The sequence below is a fragment of the Chiloscyllium punctatum genome, chromosome 36 (genome assembly GCF_047496795.1).
Source record: "Chiloscyllium punctatum isolate Juve2018m chromosome 36, sChiPun1.3, whole genome shotgun sequence".
NCBI lineage: Eukaryota > Metazoa > Chordata > Chondrichthyes > Orectolobiformes > Hemiscylliidae > Chiloscyllium > Chiloscyllium punctatum.
The window spans coordinates 64,828,294-64,851,293 of NC_092774.1; the positions used below are offsets into that span (position 1 = coordinate 64,828,294).

Consider the following 23,000-nt stretch of genomic DNA (forward strand, 5'->3'; position numbering starts at 1 on the left):
CTCCCTAATATACACCAAACCAGACTATTATTTCTTCAGCTAAGGTAAAGCTACCAATTTCCTTTTCCTTGATGGCAAAGATGTCCCTCATGAGGTCACTATCGGAGCCCTTGTTCCCACAACAGTACCTTGTCCTGGCCAGTGGACAAGTCGATGGAACCTACATCTGAGGAAGATGCAGCGGTCGGTCTCAGCCAACCTTGCTCCAACTGGAAGGATCCCAAGGGACTGGGTGACAATACAGGACACCCGATAGGCTGGGGAATGCAGAGTACCCTGAGGTTGGAACGATCAGAATCGGTATGCCTTAGATTATATACTTGCCCAGGAGGGCGAGGTCTGCACGATTGTCCAAGATAAATGCACTATGGGCATTCCCGATCTCACTGGCAATATTACTGAGATACAAGAAGAGATCCAGGTATTCCTTGACAGAATGACTGAAGGGACCAGTTGGACAAACTGCAGATCGGGCTGATGGTACAATTAGTTTATCAATTTAGCTATGTCTGTTTGTCGGTATTGGTATTCTTAGGTATTTAAATGCTAGGCTTATGAAGTCCCTTAGTGATGTAGATTTGTCCTAGAAGATGTTCCTTTCACGATCTGATGGCTCTTTTCTGCCTCTCAACTTCAATGTGTTCCATTTATACTGGTTTTCAAAGGGAGTTGGCTTATTGGGACTGTTGTGTATATTCAGAACAGCATAACTGAGTCTAGTTGGCAAGGTTGAGTTCTGTAGCGGTTCTTTATTCTGATCTTTGTGTTTCATTGTGTAATTTTGTGAATAAATTTTTGTCTGTTTTGAAATCTAGTAGTCAACCGAGCTAACTTACTCCAGGTAATTTTCACTGTACACTTACCAAATCAAATTGCAAAGTTATGGTCTGGGGCTGCCTGCTTAAGAATGTTTTGAGTGGTCTGGCTTAGTCCATAACACAGCCCCACACTCACACTCAGGGGAGATATAATTGAAACATACAGAACATTGAAAGGCCTAAACAAAGTGGACATTGGGAAGATGTTTCCATTGGTGGGCGAGACCAGACCTGATAGAGACTAGAAAAGTGAAGACCTTTTAGAAGGGAGATGAGGAGAAACTTTTCAGCCAGAGAGTGGTGAATCCGTGGAATTTATTGCAACATGAGGCTGTGGAGGCTAGGTCACTGAGGGTATTTAAGATTGAGATAGATAGGTTCTTGAGTATCAAGGGGATCAAGGGTTACAGGGAGGAAGTGGGAGAATGAGGTTGAGAAACTTATCAACCACGGTTGTGTGGTATGAGCAGACCTGATGGGCTGAATGGTCTAATTTCTGTTCTTATGTTTTATGGTCTCTTGCTGTCTTGGACATAGTGTGAGAGAATTGAGAGCAGGCGTCGGCCATTTGGTCTTTTGAGCATGCACCAGCACGGAACAGATCATAACTGGATATGAATATACCTACATCTGAGTAGATAGGCTGGGACTTTTTTCACAGGAGCACAGGAAGTTGAGAAGTTTATAAAACCAAGAGGGGTGTCAATGAGGTGAGTGGCTGGTGCTGTTTCCTTCAGATGGGGGTTTCAAGATTAGGGAGCAAACTTTTAAGGAGAGAGGAGAAAGATTTTAAAAAGACATGAGGAACACCTTTTTTTGAAAGAGTGTGGTTTGTGTGTGGAATCAATGTCCTAAGGAAGTAGTGGATATAGGTACAGTAACAACATTTAAAAGACATTTGGATAAGTACTTGAGTAGGAAAGGTTCAGAGGGATATGGGCCAAACTACATGGGACTAGCTTAGTTTGTGAATATATTCAGCATGGACTAGTTGGACTGAAGTGTCTGTTTCTGAGCTGTATGACTGTGTAACTGTTCTGTACTGGTCTTAAAACCATTATTTTTGCCTTCCCCCATCACCATCCACTTTTTTGTTGTTCAGAAATCAGATGAACGCAGGCTTGAATATATTCAATGGCTGCCTGATCGCAGAAAGACATCCGAATTCTGAACTCTTGCTAATATACCACTTGCCTTGCTGATTGCTTGCTAGCTACACACCTGTCTGACAACTGGCAGTGACTGGTGTGGAAGGATGTTGAGGCCCCTTTGTACATCCACATATCATTCCTGACGAAGGGCTCGTGTCCAAATCACCAACAATCCTGGTCCTCGGATGCTGCCTGACCTTCTGTGCTTTTCCAGCACCACACTTTTCGACTCTAATCTCCAGCATGTGCAGTCCTCACTTTGTCCACATCCCAATTTATCACCACTTAAACAATGCACCTTTTTTCTGCATTTTCTTCCACAGCCAAGGCAAAATCATCACATTGTGGTAATGCGTTTGCCAATGGAGACACAGATCTGAACCAACGCTTGCACGTCTGTTCCCCCAACCCCCGATTCACCCCATTTCCTTTCAGTTGCTGCAAGTCAACAACTGAAGCTCAGAATTTAGAAAAGAAATTGAAAATAGGGTGAGAAAAGAGAGTGCCGTACTCACAGATGTTCGACAAGAGGAAGGAGGTTGCAATCTAGGGTGAAGTTCAATCTTTATTCAGACAGAAGCAACAACGGCAACTTCCGAAGCTCATGTTCCAACTTCCGCATTCAGACAATAGAGGCGCTCTGATTGGCAGGAGGATCAGCCTCCTTCCGGTCCTCCAGTGCTTCCTATTGGTCCATCAAAAGAAGGGCGCGAGCCGTGTGCGCGGACACCGAGCAGCTGGTGTAGTTTTTTTGCTGACTCCGAGGAGCATGCGCAGTGCTCGCTGTCACAGAGACGTTGGAGATCCTGGTAGGTGGTATTACTGACAGATTTGAAGTGTCTAAATGCCAGTAGGAGATAAAAAGGCTGGGGCCACTTTGTTTTCCCCATCTGTGGCTCGACTTCTTAGCCCTTTTGCATTTGTTCGGCTGCTCAACGTTTGTATATCTTTTCCACAGGGTTGTGGGTCCTAAACGAGAAGGTTTAGGGTAAGTGGGGAAAGATTTGAGTGACCTCGGATTAGAAAGAAAAACAGTGTGAAAGTTAATTGGCCTGAAGAAATGCCCTCTCTTACACCCCAACAAAAATAGATTGTTCACAGCCTATTGATCACTCAGTGGGAAGAATGTCGTGAAACTTGAAAGGATTCAGAAATGACTTATAAGGATGTTGTTAGGTTTGGAACTACAGGGAGAGGCTGAAAAGGCTGGAGCTGTTTTCCCTGGAGTATTGAAGGCTGAGGGAGTAGAGTTTTATAAAATCATGAGGGGCATAGATAATATAAATAGACAAGGTATTTCCCCTGGGGTGGGGAGGTCCAGAAGTAGCAGAAGTAGAAGTAGTTTAGGGTGAGGGGGGGGGGGAACTTAGAAGTGTCCTATGGGGCAACTTGTTTCATGCAGAGAGTGGTGCGTAAATTGAATGAGCTGCCAGAGGAAGTGGTACAATTACAAAATTTATAAGGTATCTGGATGGGGACATGAACAGGAAGGTTTACAGGGATATGGGCAAAGTGCTGGCAAATGAGACTAGGTTAATTTAGGATATCTGGTTGGTCGGGACCGAAGGCTTTGTTTCTGTGCTCTACAATTCTATGATTCTTTTTTGACATAGTCTGAGCCAATTTCACAAGACTAGGAATAGGCCATTCACCCATTACAGCCTGTCCTCAGCTGTGGCCTATCTGCACATATTTCAATGCGAGTTTCAAAAGATGTCTGCAGCTTTCTTATAAAATTGAACATGCTTTAATAATGTTTCTGAATATATCATTTTAGCTATTCTTAATTTTAAAAATATGCCATTTCTCAGGTACAGTCATCACCATCCATTCTCGGTTCCTGAATCCTGGCACCAGACAGACACCTATATCATCTGGCTTCCTACTGGCAACTGCAGAGAACGGAAACAATCCCTGACCCAATCAGAAGGCTGTCCTGAGGTGAATGACTGTCTCCCAGAATAAAGTGTCGGGTTAAGATCCCCCCCACCCACCACCACCACCACCGTGTCTGCAGCCTGGCTTCCAGCTGAATCTATCTGAGCTGAAGGTCCTCCAGCGTGTGTTTACCCTGGATGATAGCATCCAGAGCCTCCCACCTTCTGCGAGACAAGTGCCACTCTGTCCTCTCCGATGTGGGTTGTGTCACTGCTTAACTGTTTCCAGTGGCTGAGCAGAGGTTGATGGCCAAGTTCAGAACCCACGAGGATAACCTTGGGTGACCCCACTACATCCTACACTCTCTCACACTCACGCAGACCCTCTCTCAGACACTCACAAACCCACCATTGCACACACCCTCTCAGGCTCATACTCCATCATACACACATGCAAAAACACCCTCACATACAAGTCCATGGGATGAATTTGCATTTGCAGGAAACTTTACAATGCTGATAAAACAACGCAGTACTTGCATTCCTAAAAAAATTACAAGTTTTAATGATACTAGCTACTCATTCACTGCTCTACCTGATACATAACATTGGAAACTTAGGGCAGGAGGCTGAAAGAAATGAGCAGCTTTAAAACAAAAAACCATCTGGAGCTCAAAGCTTTCAATGAGAGTCTGAGCCCAGCGGTAAGTTCAGGTAATCTTTATTGTGACCCAACTTTGTTACAGCTTCAGATCCCCCCCAGCAAAAAGATGTAGAGAAAGTAGCTGCTTTTTAAACAGCACAAGGTCAAAGTGCACACACTCCCCCTCCCCCCACCCCACCTCACTTTCTTTCCTATCGGTCAGCAAAGAGTTGTCCCTTTGTAATTGGATCCTCGGTACAGCCTGAACGTGTGGGGCCGGGAACGGGGGGAGTGGGAAGTGAAACAGACTGCTGTGAGTCTGGAGTCACGAGTAGGCCAGACCGGGTAAAGGATGCAGCTGGGACTATTGAGTGAATCCTTTCCCACAACGGCAGTTTCCTTCCCTAAAACCGGCGTGAGTGAATCAGATTGGAGTTTTCTCTCTCCTCCCCTCCCCTCCTCTCCCACTGATCATGAAAATGTACTGAAATAGGAACCAAAATGCTTTGCTCCTTCTCACAGAATTGTAATCAAAAATCGTGGCTGTTCCAATCGATTGAGTGACTGTCAGATATTGACGTGAAAGTGAGGACCGCAGACGCGGGAGAGTCAGTGTTGAAAAGTGCGGCGCTGGAAAAGCACAGCAGGTCAGGCAGCATCCAAGGAGCAGGAGAGTCAACATTTCGGGCATAAGGTCCTCATCTGTTCATTTTGAAACTTCTGTCTTCGGATCTTCAAATACTCTGGAAAAAGAAATTACAAAAGTCAACACTGTCAGTGCAGGGTAGAAATTCAGAACAAGGTATTCTACCTTCTGTGGAGCATTCTTTTCTTTTGTTATTCCACAAAATTGAAAGCAACATCCTCCTCTCTTTGTTTCTCTCTCTCTCCACTCCCCCTCCCCGTTCTCACTCCGCTCTAAGTAATTCTTCTGAAGGTGCTGATTCAAGATCAGAACAGTAAAAACGTCAAGACTTATATATTGGATAACTCCACCTGAAAGTTAACATCTTTCACAACATTGGGATACTGCTGAGAGTGAGCAGGTCTGATTTTGGGAAGCAAAACAAAATGTGTCAATTCAGGATGAATCGGGAATGCATCTTGAGGAGTAACCAGACACATCAAGGTATTAACACAGACACCAGAGAGAAACTGAACAGAAGAGACGTGGCAAACGTTAGTAGAAAGCCAGAGTCATTAGGATATACCGCACAGTAACAGACCTTTTGGTCCAATGTGTCTATGCTGACCAGATATTGTAAAACAATTTAGTCCGATTTGCCAGCACTTGGCCCATATCCCTTGGCCAATCCACCCTACCTTGCACATCCCTGAACACTATGTGTAAGTTAGCACGCCTAACCCACACAAACCTGCACCTACTTGGGCATGATGGGTACTATAACACGGCCAATCCACCCTCACCTGCACATCACTGGGCACTATGCATAATTTAGCATGATCAATGCACCCTAACCTGGGCACAGTTAAAAATCGCGGGTTATAGTCTAACAGGTTTATTTGGAAGAACAATCGTTTGGAGCACTGCTCCTTCATCAGGTGGTTGTGGAGAATAAGACCATAAGGCACAGAATTTATGGAAAGACATTTGTGGCCTGCCACTGAAATGATATATTGAACAAATCTGGATTGTTCAGTCTTTCATCTTTTAGAATGGATTGCAGGTATCATTAATATGGAAATCCCAGAACTTCCTGTAAGGCACCCTCTCAAGATAACATAAGGCTTTACAACAAAAGGTGGCATCTCAGCTCAGACATTGCATTAAAGGTATGAGGTCAGAGTTTGCCTGTATCTCAGTCTTGACTCAGACTGTTTCTATTTCCAAAGCAGGAATTTATAAAATATTATCTGGATTGACTGCCTGCATGAAGTGCCGAGTCTCATCCACCAGCTGAAATGACTGGATAGTGAGGGCTTGATCCCCACAGTGCAATGAATTCCCACTTTCCACCAAAATCCCAAATGTCCACACTCACTCAGTTGCTCTCTCATAAATCAAATATTTCATTGTAACTTCTTCTGCTCCCAGCCTCCAGTCTTCACAACCACACTTGTGCTTTCACCGAAGACAATTAGTCATACAGCACGGAAACAGACCCTTTGGTCAAACTCGTCTGTGCCAAACAGATATCCGAAATTAATCTAGTCCCATTTGCCAGCATGTGGCTCTTATGGTTCTATACCATTCCTATTCATGTACCCAGCCAGAGGCATTTTAAATATAATTGTACCAGCCTCACCACTTCCTCTGGCAGCTCATTCCATACATCCACAACCCTCTGCGTGAAAAAGTTGCCCCTCAGGGCCCTTTTAAATCATTCCCCTCTCACCTCAAACATATGCCCTGTAGTTTTGGACTCTCCTACCTTGGGGAAAAGACCTTGGATATTCACCCTATCCATGCCCGTTATAAACCTCTATAAGGCTGCCCCTCAGCTTCCGATGCTCCAGGGAAAATATCCTGGATCTACTCAGCCTTTCCCTGTAGTTCAAACCCTCCAAGTTTAGCAACATCCTCGCAAATCTTTTCCGATCCCTCTCAAAGTTTCAGAAGTTCTTTCCGAAAGCAGGGAGACCAGAACTGGATGCACTATTCCAAAAGTCGCCTTACCAATGGACAGCCACAACATGATCTCCCAATGCCTATACACAATGCTCTGACCAATAAAGGAAAGCATACCAAACACATTCTTCACTATCCTGTCTACCTGCAACTCCACTTTCAAGGAGCTATGAACCTGCACTCCAAGTTCACTTTGTTCTGCAACACTCCCCTTCACTGTACCAGTCCTGCCTGCATTGCTTGACCAAAATGCAAAACCTCACATTTCTCTAAATTAAACTCCATCTGCCACTCCTTGGCCCATTAGTCCATCCGATCAATTCTAATTTCTAGTGAATTCTGCTTCCTCTCTTACTCTCTAGAAGCTGAAAATCTCCATCCCACACACTCTTCCTCGCTTCTCACTTTGTAGAACCTAATCCCTGCTGTATCTCATCGTGAAGGGTCTGGTTCATGCTGTTTAACAGGCCCACACTCAGGGGAGATCTAATTGAAACATAGAGAATACTGAACGACCTGGACAGAGTGGACGTTGGGAAGATCTATCCATTGGGAGGAGAGACTAGGGCTCGAGGCACAGTCTGAGAGTAAAGGGAAGACCCTTTACGTTGGAGATAAGGAGAAACATCTTCAGCCAGAGAGTAATGAATCTATGGAATTAACTGCCACAGAAAGCTGTGGAGGCCAGGTCACTGAGGATATTTAAGACTGAGATAGATAGGTTCTTGAGTATCAAGGGGATCGAGGGTTACGGGGAAAAAGCAGGAGAACGTGGATAAGAAACTTAACAGCCACGATTGAATGGTATGAGCAAACCCAATGGGCTGAATGGCCTAATTGCTGCTCCTATATCTGATGGTCTCTTGCTGTCCTGGACACAAACTGCATGAATCCAAGTAAGAGTCTGTTAATCCATTTTTTAAGATTAGAATCAGTCTAACCATTGTGGTACAGACAGCCTCACACAGGGAAACTCACACCTTCAATACATTATCTGAGACGACATGACACCAATTGGGAATGTAACGTTTAAAAATGGTTTTGCTATTTATATATGAAAGAACTGAAACCAACATGGTTATTCTAAAAGAGGAGAGACTTAACAATAACCCAGGTCTTTTTCAATATATAATTTCAGTTACATCCCACTGTAAACTTTTGCTATAAATTCAATGTCTTACAACCTTATTCTTCACAACCACCTGATGAAGGAGCAGCAGTCTGAAAGCTAGTGATTCCAAATAAACCTGTTGGACCATAATCCTGTGTTGTTGATTTTTAACTTTGGACACAGAGCGTGAGAATTGGGAGCAGGAGTTGGCCATTTGGTCTTTGGAGCCTGAATCAGCATTGAACAGACCATAATTGGATATGAATCTTCCTACATCTCGGTGGATAGGCTGGGACTTTCTTCACTGGAGCACAGGAGGTTGAGAAGTGACCTTATAGGAGGTTTATAAAATCATGAGAAGTATATATGAGGTGAATGGCAGGTGTCATTTCCCTCAGGTGGGGGTTTCAGGATTAGGCAACAAATTTTGAAAGGAGAGAGGAGAAAGGTTTTGAAAAGACTTGAGGCAGCTTTTTTTAAAATACGGTAGTTCATGTGTGGAATGAATGTCCAGAGGAAGTGACGTTACTTTCAAAAGACATTTGGTTAATTACATGAATAGGAAAGGTTCGGAGGGATATGGGCCAAACACTGGCAGGTGGGACTAGATTAGTTTGTGAATATATTCAACATGGACTAGTTGGATTGAATGGTCTGTTTCTTTGCTGTATGACTCTGTAACTGTTCTGTACTTGTCTTAAAAAGATTTTCTTGCTTTCTCCCATAAACATCCACTTTATTGTTGCTCAAAACTCAGATGAACTCAGCCTTGAATATATTCAATGACCCCTAACTGCAGGAAGACATCCACAATTCTGAACTCAATTCCTCTTGTTAATATACCACTTGCTTTGCTGATTGCTTGCTGCAACTGTCTGTCAACTGGCAGTGACTGGTGTAGAAAGACACTGAACCCCCGTTCTACATCCACATATCATTCCCTATTCCCTTTTGCCTGAAATATCAACTGTCCTGCCCCTCAGATGCTGTCTGACCTGCTGTGCTTTTCCAGCACCACACTTACTGACTCTAATCACTCGTATCTGCAGATCTCACATTCTCCACATCTCAGTATATCACCATTTAAATAATACACTTCCTTTCTGCTCTTTTTCACAACTTCACATTGTTGTACTCTTTTTCTCATGTTTCCAATTGTGGTCTTCTCTACATTGGGGAGACTGAGCATACACTTGGGAACGGTTTGCTGAGCATTGCAGGCAGGTCCACAGTCACTACCCACTTTAATTCCCCTTCCCACTCCCTTTCTGAAAAGACTACCTTAGGCCTTCTCCATTGCCACAATGAACCAAACAGCAAATTGGAGGAACAACACCTCATCTTCCGCCTGGGCAGCCTATAGCCCAGCGGACTCAACATTAAGTTCTCCAGTCTCAAATAACCTCACTTCCCATCTCTTCCTCCCCCCAACAACGACTCCCTTCTCAGCCCCTCCCCCTCATTTCCACTCCTTGTCACTAACCAGATTTATTTCTCCCATTCACCAACCAGGTCAGACCTTTCACCTGTCCCCACTTCACCACCCTGCCCCCAGGACACCCTTTATCTGCACCCATCCCCAATCCTGAAGAAGGGTTACACCTGAAACGTCGACTTCTCCACCTCCTGATGCTACCTGGCTTCTTCTGTTCTTCCAGCCTCCTACCTGTCTATTTTGCCAATTGCGACACAGACGTAGAGCAACGTTTCCAGAGTCTGTCCCCACCCCGATTCACTCCCTTTCCTTTCATTGCTGCAAGTCAACAACTGAACCCCAGAATGAAAAAAAAATGGAAAAGGTGGTGAGAAAAGAGAGTGCGGTACTCACAGATTTTGGACAGAGGAAGGAGATTGCAGTCTGGGGTGAAGCTCAATCTTCATTCAGAGAAACAGGAGCAGCAGCATCTTCAGAAACTCATGGTCCAACTTCCGCATTCAGACAATGGGGTATCTTTGATTAGCAGGAGGACTAGACTCCTTCCGGTCCTCCAGTACTCCCTATTGGTCACTCAAACGAAGATCGCGCGCCATTTTGTGCGAACTGCGAAGAGCATGCCCAGTATTTTGCTGACACCCGGCGAGCATGCGTACGACGTTGCTGACACCGGCAAACATGCGCTGTATGCTCTATCGGGATACTGGTGTTACTAACAGATTTTAAGTGTCCAAATGCCAATAGGAAAAAAAGGGGTAGAGCCACAATATTTTTTCTCCGTGGTTCGACATTTGATTGTTTTTGCATTTTGTCTCGCTGCTCAACTTTTGTATGTCTTTTCCCCTTGTTGATAGAGTCTCCCCGTGAGCTGACTTTGGGCAGCGCTTTAACCAGTTACACAGACTGAAGAAACATTACACTATTCGCAGGAGGGAGTGACTGTACACGTTTCCTGAGTGTGATCCCAGTTTCAAATTGTTCATCGGAAACACAGAACCAAAAGGACACCAGAACTGCGGAGAATTTGGGGAAATGTGGGGACTGAGGGAAGGGATTCCATTCCCTGGGGGCACTGGAGATTCATCAGCTCAGTCGCAGTGCGGACAGGCCGTTCTTCAAAAAGTTATTACAACATTATTGCCCATCGACAAAAACACATTCACGCTGCCTGATTACCTTGAACTTATACAAGTGCTCTGTCATAATATCTTTGATAATAGCTTTGAACATTTTCCCCATTACATATGTTAAGTTAAATGGTCTCCCTTTTTGAAGAAAGGATTTGTCCAATCTAAAAAAAAACCACCCCTGAAACTAATGAGGTTTGGAAAATTAAAACCAATACATTAACTCTTACGGGGAGAATGTGGGGAAGTGGAGTTGAAATGCCTATTAGCCATGATTGAATGGCGGAGTGGACTCGATAGGCCGAATGGCCTTACTTCCACTCCTACGTCTTATGGTCTTATTTCACGCCCTAATTTCTCTTTAAGAGTCTAGGATGAATTCCTTCAAATACCCGGGATTTATCAGCTCGGAGTTCCAACAGTTTACTCAGTACTAGTTCCCTGGGGATTGTAATTTTCTTCAGTTCCTCCCTCCCTTTCAATTCCTGGTTTACAGCTAGTTCTAGGGTGTTACTTGTATCCTCTCAAGTGAAGTCAGATTCAAACTCTTTTCAATTCATCTGCCATCTCTTTATCCTCTGTTACTAAATCCCCAGACTCATGTTCTGCAGAACCAACACTTATTTTGTTAACTATTTTTAAGAAAAGCTGACAAAACTTTCCACCCTTTTTTTATAATTTCTTTAGCTAACTTTCTAACCCTAAATTGCCGTGCTAGTGCCTGCATTATTTCTGATATTTTGCCATAGCTCTCAACTCTAGTATCAACTTGTCTGCGTATTCTATTGAACTAACCTTGATTAAGTGTTGCAAAACACACAAGGGCAAATCTTTCCTCTCCAGAAAGTCTTAGTACTTAACACGATAAAATTCACTTTGAAATATTGTTCATCCAAATTTTACCAAGCACATACTACAGATTCAACATCCCACAAAGACACCCAGTTTTGTTATGATCTTTAATTCTGAAGAGAAATTTGAATACCCAGTGATTAACTGGAAGAACTCTTCATTAAGATTTCACATTTTTAAACAAATAAAAATTACCAATTAACTGGTGTAACTTAGCAGAATGGGATGTATGGCCTTAAATTGTAAATCTAGTTTTCTTTACATCCCTGCAAGAGTTCCCACGAATCTTTACAAGAGTCTTGACAGTTCATTCACTTGCTGGGAATAGTCCAAGGGATACAACATCTCTGGAGGATTCACTTAAATCCTTCTCACGATTCCAAGTATTCCTGGTAATTGTATGTGGGAAAAGATCTGCCACCCTGGCAACCCACAATAGGCCCACAAAAGCAAAATTGGCCAAACTGTACCAAAACACCCAGAATGCCTTAGCAGGGACCAAGCAGGCTGACAAGTGAAACTCGACAGCACTTGCAGACAAGGGAATACCTGTACACCTCAAGTACCCACTAACAATGACAGAATACCACAGCTATCCCAAAGCCCTGAGGGCAGTTTCACAACCCAGCAATACCAAAGCCACACAAAGGACAGGTCAGACAGAGAGGCACCAGCAAGAGCATTGCTCCCAGAACAGGACAATGGAAGCACCTCACCGTTTCAGAGGAGACATTAGCACCTACGCAAACAGACACACGCGCTCTCATGCACACACACTCTCTCATGCATGCACACACAGGTCTATGGGGTGAATTTGCATTTGCATTTGCAGATACATTCAATTTTGATCAAAAAGCACACAACCTGCAGGCAGTTGATACATGTAATATTTGTAAATTCCTCCTTTGGAAATAGAACCAGTCTGATTCAAGATTGGGATACAGACAGACTCGAACCTCACACATTTCATTGTTGTCTGAACTGAGATGAAACCTATTTATATAAAACCTTAAGTCATCTCGAGAATCTGACTTCAAAGACTTTCTGGGATTTACACATTAATGAACTAAAATTTGCAACCTATTCTAAAAGACAAAAGACTTCACAACAATCTAGGTTTGTTCAATATATCCGATCAGTTGCACTATACTGTGATCTTTTGCTATAAATTCTGTCTTATGATCCTGCTCCACAGCTTCCTGATGAAGGAGCAGCGCTCCGAAAGCTAGTGGTTCCAAATAAACCATGATAACCTGATGTGTGATTTTTGAACTTGATCCAACCCAGTCCATCTCTGGCTCCTCCATATCATTTCGAGTGAAGGCAGCCCCCACCTCCCGGTGCTGCCAGGAAACTTTACAATGCTGAGGGAATGGTGCAGGACCTGCACTCATGGAAAATTTACAATTTCTAACGATACTAGCTACTCATTCACTGCTCCATCTGATACATGACATTGGAAACTTCGTGCAGGAAGATGAAAGAAATGAGCAGCTTTAACACAAAAACCTCTTGGAGCTCAAAGCTTTCAATGAAAGTCTGAGCCCGGCAGTAAGTTCCGGAAACTTTATCAAGACCCAACTTTATTACAGCTTCAGATCCCCAGAGCAAAAAGGCGTAGAAAAAGTAGCTTCTTTCTAAAAAAACAGCTCAAGGTCAAAGAGTACACAGTCCTCCCACCCCCAACTTTCTTTACTATTAGTCAGCACCAAGTTATCCCTTTGGAATTGGATCCTTGGTACAGCCTTAACCCGGAGGAAGTATTGCCTCACTCAGCAATTTCAACCCAGACCCTGTATCCAAGTAAGTTTCTCCCTGTTCATTTCCGCAGGTGGGGGAGTCGACCACACTGCTATGGGTCTGGAGTCACATGTAGGCCAGCCCGGGTAAAGGATGGGACGACTGAATGAACCCTTTCCCACATGGCAGTTTCCTTTCCTAAAAAGGACATGAGTGAATCAGATGGGGGTTCTCATGCCCCCGCTCCCAAAAATGGTTTCATCGTTAGATTCCGAACTCCAGACTTCTGACCGACTTCCAATTCCGCCATCTGCCACGACGGGATTCAAACCCAGAGGTCCAGTCAATAATGGGACTCTGCCATTGCTCCTTCAATCCCCCTGCCATGGCATGTGAACTCGCTGGTGCCTCTGCAGGTGGGAAGAGCGGGTGAATCCCTTCCCACACTGAGAGCAGGTGAATGGCCACTCCCCAGTGTGGACCCGCTGGTGGGCCAGCAGGGTGGAGGCTTGTGTAAAGCCCTTCCCACATTCAGGGCAGCTGAAGGGTCTCTCCGCTGTGTGGAACCACTGGTGCTTCAGTCTGTCGGACGAATTGGTGAAGGCTTTCCCGCACTCGGGGCAGGTGAAGGGCCTCTCCCTGGTGTGGACCCGCCGGTGGGTCAGCAAGGTGGAGGCGTGGGTAAAGCCCTTCCCACACTCAGGGCAGCTGAGGGGCTTCTCCCCCGTGTGGACCCACTGGTGCTTTAGCCTGTCGGAGGAATTGCTGAAGGCTTTCCCGCACTCGGGGCAGCTGAAGGGCCTCTCCCCCGTGTGGACCCGCTGGTGCCTCAGCAGGGCTGAGGAATTGCTGAAGGCCTTCCTGCACTCGGTGCAAAGGAACAACCTTTCTCCAGTGTGGACCTGCTGGTGGGTCAGCAGGCTGGAGGCCTGGGTAAAGCCCTTCCCGCATTTGGGACAGCTGAAGGGTCTCTCCCCTGTGTGGACCCGTTGGTGCTTCAGCAGGTCAGGGGAAATGCTGAAGGCCTTACCGCACTCTGCGCAGGGGAATGGCCTCTCCCCGGTGTGAGTGCACCGATGAGTCTCCAGGGCAGACGGGAAATGGAAACTTTTCCCACAGTCACCACACTGACATGGTTTCTCTACGGGACAGGATCCCTCAGGTTTCTCCATGGCCAAAACTTCAGCTGCGCACAAACATGTGTAGAGCCCCTCCCTGCCATGAATTCCTCTTTCCAGGTCATACAACTATTTCTGGCTCCACACTCCGTGCACTGCAACCATACGGTCTCTCATCCAGTCCCACTGATTCTGAAAACATATAGAAGCAGGAACCGAAAAGCTTTGCTCCTTCTCACAGAATCACAGTCGAAAATTGTTGTGTTCCCAATGGATTGAGTGACTGTCAGACATTGACATCAAAGTGAGGACTGCAGACACTGGACACTCAGTGTCGAAAAGTGCGGTGCAGGAAAAGCACAGCAGGTCAGGCAGCTTCCAAAGAGCAGGAGAGTCGATGATTCAAGCATAAGCCCTTCATCTGTTGATTTTGAAACTTCTGTCTTCAGATCTTCAAATACTCTGTAAAAAAAAAATTACAAAAGTCATCACTGTCAGTGCAGGGTAGAAATTCAGAACAAGCAATTCTACTTTCTGCAGAACGTTCTTTTCTTTTGTTATTCCACAAAATTGAAAGCATCATCCCACTCTCACTCTCACTCCCCCTCTGTTCTCACTCCACTCTAATTCTCCTGAAGGTGCTGATTCAGGATCTTACAGGGGCAGAAAAGCAAAAATGTCAAGACTGACATCTCTCTGAATTTTGGATAGCTCCACCTGAAAGTTAGTTTCTTTCCCAACACTGGAATACTGCTGAGAGTGAGCAGGTCTGAGTTTGGGAAGCAAAAACTGTCAATTCAGGGTGAACCTGCAATGCAGCTTCTTGACGAACAATGAGACACGAAATGGTTAACGTCCCCAGGAAGGGGGAGAAAACAAGACATCAAGGTATTGACACCGACACCAGAGAGAAAGTGAACATGCCGACCAGATATCCAGAATCAATCTAGGCCTATTTGCCAGCACTTGGCCTATACTCCTTTAACGCCTTCCTATTCATATACCCATCCAGATGCCTTTTAAATGTTGTGATTGTACCAGCCCCCACCACTTCCTCTCGCAGCTTGTTCCTTACACACACCACCCTCTGAATGAAAAAGTTGCCCCTTATATCCCTTTTAAACCTTCCCTTCCCCACCCCACCCTTAACCTATTACCCTTACATTCTGGAGTATCCCATCTCAAGGAAAAGACCTTGACTATTTACCCTATCCATGCCTCTCATGATTTTATCAACTTCAGCCTCCAGCGCACAAGGGGGAAACAGCCCCAGTCTGCTTGGCCTCTCCCTATCACTCAAACCCTCCAACCCTGGCAACACCCTTGTATATCCTTTCTGAACCCTTTCAAGTTTCACAACATCCTTCTGATAGGACTGAGACCAGAACAGCACACAACATTCCAAAAGTGGCTATGGTTCTGCTGAACAATGGCAATTTAATTCCAAAATATTAATTTCTTCATGAGAAGGGAATAATTGGCATTTAGCTGTAAGAGGTCTCTTGCAGAAGAGTGAAGAACCAAGGGAGAGAACTTTCCATTAAAATGGAGAGGAACAGAGGTGATTCTGAGACTGGGGACTTAAATCGAAAGCAAGGAAATTACAACGGCAGAGGCACAAACAGGCCACAACAAATGAGGAACATTATTGAAAGAAATGACAAACATTTATAGAGCACCTGGAGGAACTGCAACAGTTGGCCATTCCTGTCTGAAAAAATAAAACACAGAAGGTGGCACAGCCACGGCTAACACGGGACATGATGGATAGGACGAGATCCAAAGGAGTGGCGTACAAATTGGCTAAAAATAAAGTACCAGATCTGAAGACTGGGAGCAGTTCAGGTTTCAACAAAAGGATTGATCAAAAGGGGAAAATAGGTATGTGAAGACAAAAAAAAATTAGAGAAAACAATAACAACTAGAACAGGCAAAGTTCTCATGTGGAACAAAGAGATGGCAGACCAATTAACCACATATGTTGCTTCTATCATCACAAAGGAGGACACAGGTAACATCCCCAAAATGTTGGGGAACACATGGTCCACTGAGAGGAGAACTGAAGGAAATGAGTAGTTGTGGGGAAATGGTGTTGGGGCAATTGATAGGATTAAAAGTTTACAAATCCCGGCAAATCTTGAGCTGATCTTAGCAGAACTATTTAATGGTAAGGTCCTATGGAGTGTTGCTGAACAAAGTGACCTTGGAGTGCAGGTTCAAAGCTCCTTGAAAGTAGTGTTGCAGATAGATAGGATAGTGAAGAATGTGTTTGGTATGCTTTCCTTTATCAGTCAGAATATTGATACAGGAGTTGGGAGGTCATGTTGCAGGTGTACATGACATTGGTTCGGTCACTTTTGGAATATTGCATGCAATTCTGGTCTCCTTCCTATCAGAAGGATGTATGAACCTTGAAAGGGTTCAGAAAAGATTTACAAGGATGATGCCAATGTTGAGGGATTTGAGCTAGAGGGAGAAGTTAAACAGTCTGGTGGTTTTCTGCGGAGAGTCGAACACTGAGGGGTGACTTTATAAAGGTTTATAAAATGATGAGGTGCACGGATAGAATAAATAGACAAAGTCTTCTCTCTGGGGTGGGGGAGTCGATAACGACAGAACATTGGTTTAGGATGAGAGGGGAAAGATTTAAAGGAGAACTAAGGGGCAACTTTTTCATGCAGAGAGTGGTAAGTGTATGGAATGAGCTGCCGGAGGAAGTGGAGGATGCTAGTGTAATTCCAACATTTAAAAGGCATCTGGATGGGTATATGAATAGGAAGGGTTTGGAGGGATATGGGACGGTGCTGGCTCAAGTTAACCCTCCTCCTGTATTGAATTTCACATCTATCTTCATCATGTCTTTCCTCCACTCCTGGCGTTCTCTTTTCTCCTGTCTACAAACTGAAAATAACATCAACACATCAATGCTCTCCTGGCCACTGCGATCTTGGAAGTACCCAGCGCCACAAATGATCAGATTCATTCACCTCAAATTCACAGTCCGCCTTCGTGTCATTCTAGATCTCTCTCTCTCTCCCTTTTCCTGTCTTAAGGCCACACAGACCAAGCTCAGGGACAGGTCTCTGAGTGAAATGAGGAAATTCTAGTTGAATGACACCAACTGTCATTTCTCTCCCGGAAATGACGACTGATGGTGCCCTCACCAAGATGGCCGCCCGCGCTCCCCGCCCCAAGTCAACATGCGCCTTATCCTTACAATGATGGCGCTCAGTTGCCCGGGCAACACGAGAGCTCCTTCGCCGGTGAAGTGGGCCTGGGGAGGTTTTATTCACGGCCTCAGGCCTCCCCCGAGGAGTTTATAAACTCCCCAGTCTCCCTCCTCCCGCGGTTCCCAATCCTAACCTGTCTCACTGTCTCCTCTCCCCGGGATGTTTCTGAAACCTGTTCCTGTTTTGAAGGATCACTGGACCCGAAACACCTCCTCGATTTCTCTCGACAGGCGCTGCCGGACCTGCTCAGCTTTTCCAGCGATTTCTGTTCTTGTTCCTTCAGCCGCCGGCGCCATTTCGCTCACACTCACCGCACGCATGCGCACTGCCAGGGCCCCATAGAGAGGTTTCTCGATCGCATGGGATCGTGGGAATTGAAGGCGCCATTAATGTCATGAAATCCAGTATCCCATATGCCTTCTTAATTGTCCTATTCATGTGTTAATGAAGTACACGTCAGGGGCAAATCTTTCAGCGATTTTAGATTTATGCATTGAGTGGAACACTACAGGTGTTTAACTCTAAACTCTAGTTCCAAGTCAGTGTCAGTATAATCACTCTTTATCTGTTCTCAAATAAGCACCGAATCAATGCTCTTCATCTGACCCTTCTTAACGTTGATTTTCTTTAGTTTGCAGATTCCAACCCGCTGTTTCAATAATTTATTAAAATCTATTTCTGGTACATGGGCGTCGCTGGCTGGCCAGCATTTGGTTCTTGACAATGTGATGGTGAGCTGCCTTCTTGAACCTTTGCAGTCCACATCCTGGACGGTGACCCACAATGTCTTGAGGGAAGGAATTCCAGGATTTGGACCAGTGACACTGAATGAAAAGTAATACATTTCCAAGTCAAGATTTGAGTTGCTTGGAGGGGTACTTGCAAGAGGTTGTGTTCCCATGTATCTGTTTTCCTGGTCCTTCTAGATGGAAGTGGTTGTTAGTTTGAAAGGCAATTTGTAAGGTGCTTTGGTAATTTTTTGCAGTGCGTCTTGTAGATACTACACACTACTGCTTCTGAACAGTGGATATGGTACCAAGTAAGCAGGCAACATTGACCTGGATGGTATGAAGCGTTTCAAATACAGTTGAAGCTGCAACCCATCCAAGCTAGTGGGGAGTATTCCATTACACTGCTGACTTGTGGCTTTTAGAAATTGGAACACGTTTTGGAGAGTCAGGAGGTGAGTTACTCACTGCAGTATTTCTGGCCTCTGACCTGCTCTTGTAGCCACTGTGTATGTATGGTTCATCTAGTTGAGTTTCTGTTCAATGGTAAACCCCAAGGCTGTTGATCGTGGGGTACTTAGTGACAGTGACATTGTTGATATAACAGGTCCGCGGTCAAATTATCTCTTTTGGGGATGAGTCATTGTGTGACATTTGCATGGCATTCATGTTACTTGCCACTCATCAGCCCATTGGATATGGTTAAGATCTTGTAGCATTTCAAACTGAACTGCTTCAGTTTATGAGGAGTTGTTTATAGTGCTGAACATCTGCAATTGTTGCAACATCTCCACTTCTGAACTTATGATGGAGGAAGGTCATTGATGAAGATGGTTTGGTCTATGAACTCCTGCAGAGTTGTCCTGAAGCCGAGATGACTGACCTCCACAAACCATAGCCATCTTTCCATGTGCTAGGTATGACTTAACAATTAAGACATACAAAACTAATTGAAGGAATAGGTATGACACAACCCTCTTTAGGGTGTCTCCAGTTCAGATTTTTCTGTTCTCGAAACAATCTGATAAATGTTGACATTCGTAGCCTTTTGATCTTGGCAGTTTCCTTTCTCTGTAACATTTGTTTCACATTAGCAAGTTGAATTCTTCTGCATTTTTCAGGAAAATGTTTTACAGAAGGGAACATTCTTAATATCTGTGTAATGTTCCGTGGGAAAACTGTCGATAGTCCACCAGTTGGAGGAAATTTCTCTGAAAAGGTTTGTCAAATGCCCTGCTTCCACAAGGCCCAGTGTTCCCAAAGTTGAAGTACTTTTAACAGCCCTTTTATATTTTCCAGAATTCCCATGATAGGAGACATGTGCCAATTATACCCACCACAAATCTCCTGAAACTGGGTGCACTACAAAAGTCCGGCAGGAAGATTATCAGTAAAAAGGTCTGGTTTCAAATCATAGAGTTATAGATATCTAGAGACACACTGCATGGAAACAGGTCCTTTGGTTGAACTCATCCATGCTGACCAGATGTCCCAAGCTGACCCAGTCCCAAGTTCCAGCATTTGGCCCATATCCCTCCCAGATGCCTTTTAAATATTGTAATTGTACCTATCTCCACCACTTCCCTGGCAGCTTATTTTACATACACACACACACACACACACACACACACACCACCCTCTGCATAAAAAGATCGTCCTTGAGGTCACTTATTCCCTTCTTGCTACCCACAGCACCTCCTTTCCGTCCCCCCCCCCCCCCCCCTTAGCACCCCCTGTCCATCCACAGCTCCTCCTGTCCATTTCCACTCTGCCACCCACAATGCCCCATGTCCATTTCCCTCTCTCCGCCCTCTGACCCCATCTATCCTCCCTCTCTCCCCTCACCCTCTGCTCTCCATCTCTCTGTTCCCTGTCTATTCTGTCTCTCCACCAACTCTCTGCTGCCCATTCTTCCACCGCCCCCACCCTCTCCTTGCCACTCATTCTCTCTCTCCATCCATCCTCTGCCCCCATCCATTCTCTCTCTCCTCACATTCTGCACCCCACACCATTCTCTCTCCTGCCCCCCCCCAACACTCTACCTCCACTTTCTCCCTCTCAGACCCTTCCCCCCATTCTCTGGGTCCCCCACGCTCTGCCCTGCAGGCCTTTCTCTCCCCCCCCAAGTCCTTCTCCTCTCCCTTACGCACTGCTCCCCCGTCCATTCTCTCTCTCTGTTCTCCACAGCTCCACCCAGCCCCTGTCCATTCTCTCTATTCTCCCAGCCCCCGTCCATTCTCTTTCTGTTCTCCCCAGCCCCACCCTCTAGCCGCCATCAATGAGAGGAATGAATCTGGTTGATGGCAGGGAGGAGGAGGAGCTAGAAAGATAGAGAGCTTATTTGAAATTGAGTTCCCCAATGTTGAGTCTCCCAACTCTATGCAGCCCGGGCGGAAGATGAAATGTTGTTCCTCCAATTTGCAGTTTGATTCATCGTGGTAAGGGAGGAGGCCAAAGATGGTTATGTCAGAAAGGGAGTGGGAAGGGGAATTAAAATGGCTGGTGACTGGGAGGTCCGGTTGGCCTCTGCGGGCCCAGGCACGATGCTGTTTTCCAAGTCTCCCCGATGTAGAGAAGTCCACAATTGGCAAACACGTGTCAAATGCAGTACCAAAATGTAAAATTATAGCCTCTGCTGTGAAAAAAAAACAGAGGAGGTGTATAGTTTAAATGGTGATGTATTGGGATGTGGAGAAAGTGAGGACTGCAGATGCTGGAGATCAGAGTCGAAACGTGTGGCACTGGAAATGCACAGCAGGTCAGGCAGCATTCAAGGAGTAGGAGAGTTGACGTTTTGGGCATGAGCCCTTCACCAGGAATGATGTGTGAATGTAATTGAAACCAGTCAATACCAGTTGTCAGAAAGGTGCAGCAAGCAATCAGCAAGGCAAGTGGTATTTTAACAAGAGGAATTGAGTTCAGAAGTGGGATGTCTTCCTGCAGTTTCGGGGTCATTGAATGTATTCAAGGCTGAGTTTGTCTGATTTTTGAACAACAAATAAGTGGATGTTTATGGGGGAAGGCAAGGAAATGGTTTTAGAGCAGTTTCAGTCCAACTAGTCCATGCTGACTATGTTTTCAAACTAAATTAGTCCCAGCTGCCTGTGTTTGGCCCATATCCCTCCAAACATTTCCTATTCATGGACTTGTCCAAATTTCTTTGAAACGTTGTTACGGTACCTGCATCCTTCCTCTGGACATTTATTCCACACACAAACCACGCTCTGTGTTTTTTAAAACAAACTGGTGCCCCTCATGTCTTTTTAAAATCTTTCTCCACTCACTGTCAAACTTTGCTCCCTAATCTTGAAACCACCCTAGAGAAAGAAGACCCACCGTTCACCTCATCTATATCCTTCATGATTTTATAAACCTCTATAAGGTCACCTCGCAGCCTGCTGTGCTCCAGTGAAAAAGTCCCAGCCTATCCACTTTGATGTAGTTAGATTCATATCCATTATGATCTGTTCAATGCTTATGCAGGCTCAAAAAACCAAATGGCTGACTCCTGTTCCCAGTTCTCACTCTGTGTCCAGGACAGCAAGAGACTATAAGACATAGGAGCAGAGAGTAGGCCATTCAGCCCATCAAGTCTGCTCATACCATTCAATTGTGGCTCATAGGTTTCTCAATCCCATTCTCTTGCTTTCTCTCCATAACCTTCTATCCCCTTGGCACTCAAGAACATATGTCTCAGTCTTAAATATACTCAGTGACCTAGCCTCTGTAACCTTCTGTGGCAATGAATTTCATAGATTCACCACTATCTGACTGAAGAGTTTTATGTTTATCTATGTTCTAAAAGGCCTTCTCTTTACTCTGAAGCTGTGCCCTCGGGCCCGAGTCTCTAATACCAACGGAAACATCTTCCCAACGTCCACTGTATCCAGGCCATTCAGTATTCTCTGTGTTTCAATTAGATCTCTCCTGAATGTGGGCTGTTAGTCAGCATGAAGCAGACCCTTCAGGATGAGGTACAGCAGGGATTAGTTTCGGCAAATGGAAAGAGAGTATGTGGGATGGAGATTTTCAGCTTCTAGGGAATAAGAGAGGAAAGAGAGTTCATTATAAATTAGATTTGTTCAGGTGGGCCAATGGGCCGATGAGTGGCAGATGGAGTTTAATTTAGAAAAATGAGAGGTGCTGTATTTTGCAGTTGTATAAGACATTGTTTAGGCCACTTTTAGAATACTGTGTTCAGTTCTGGTCTCCCCCTGCTATAGCAAAGAGATTGTGAAACTTTGGAAGTGGTTGGAGAAGATATACAAGGCTGTTGCCATGCTTGTGACCTATAGTGAGAGGCTGAAGAGGCCAGCGATATTTTCCCTGGAGAATTGGAGGCTATGGGGTGATCTTATAGATGTTTAAGAGGGGCATGGATAGGGTAAATACCCAAGCACTTTTCCCCAGGGTAGGGGAGTCCAAATCTAGAGAGCATATGTTTGAGGTGAAAGGGGAATGTTTTAAAAGGGACGTGACCGGCAAGGTTTTCGTGCAGAGGATGGTGCACGTGTGTAACAAACTACCAGATAATGACAACATTTAAAAGGCATCTGGATAGGTACATAAATAGGAAGGAT

At 45.0% G+C, this 23,000-nt stretch overlaps 1 protein-coding gene across 1 annotated transcript in view; it reads left to right on the forward strand.

The window, feature by feature from the left end:
- The window catches only part of LOC140460598 (uncharacterized), a 44,471-nt gene that overhangs the window by 14,060 nt on the left and 7,411 nt on the right, over window positions 1-23,000 (forward strand). The window contains exon 2 of the mRNA XM_072555213.1: window positions 7,845-7,850. Coding sequence (XP_072411314.1) covers window positions 7,845-7,850 — 6 coding nt within the window. The remainder of the gene's footprint in view (window positions 1-7,844; window positions 7,851-23,000) is intronic.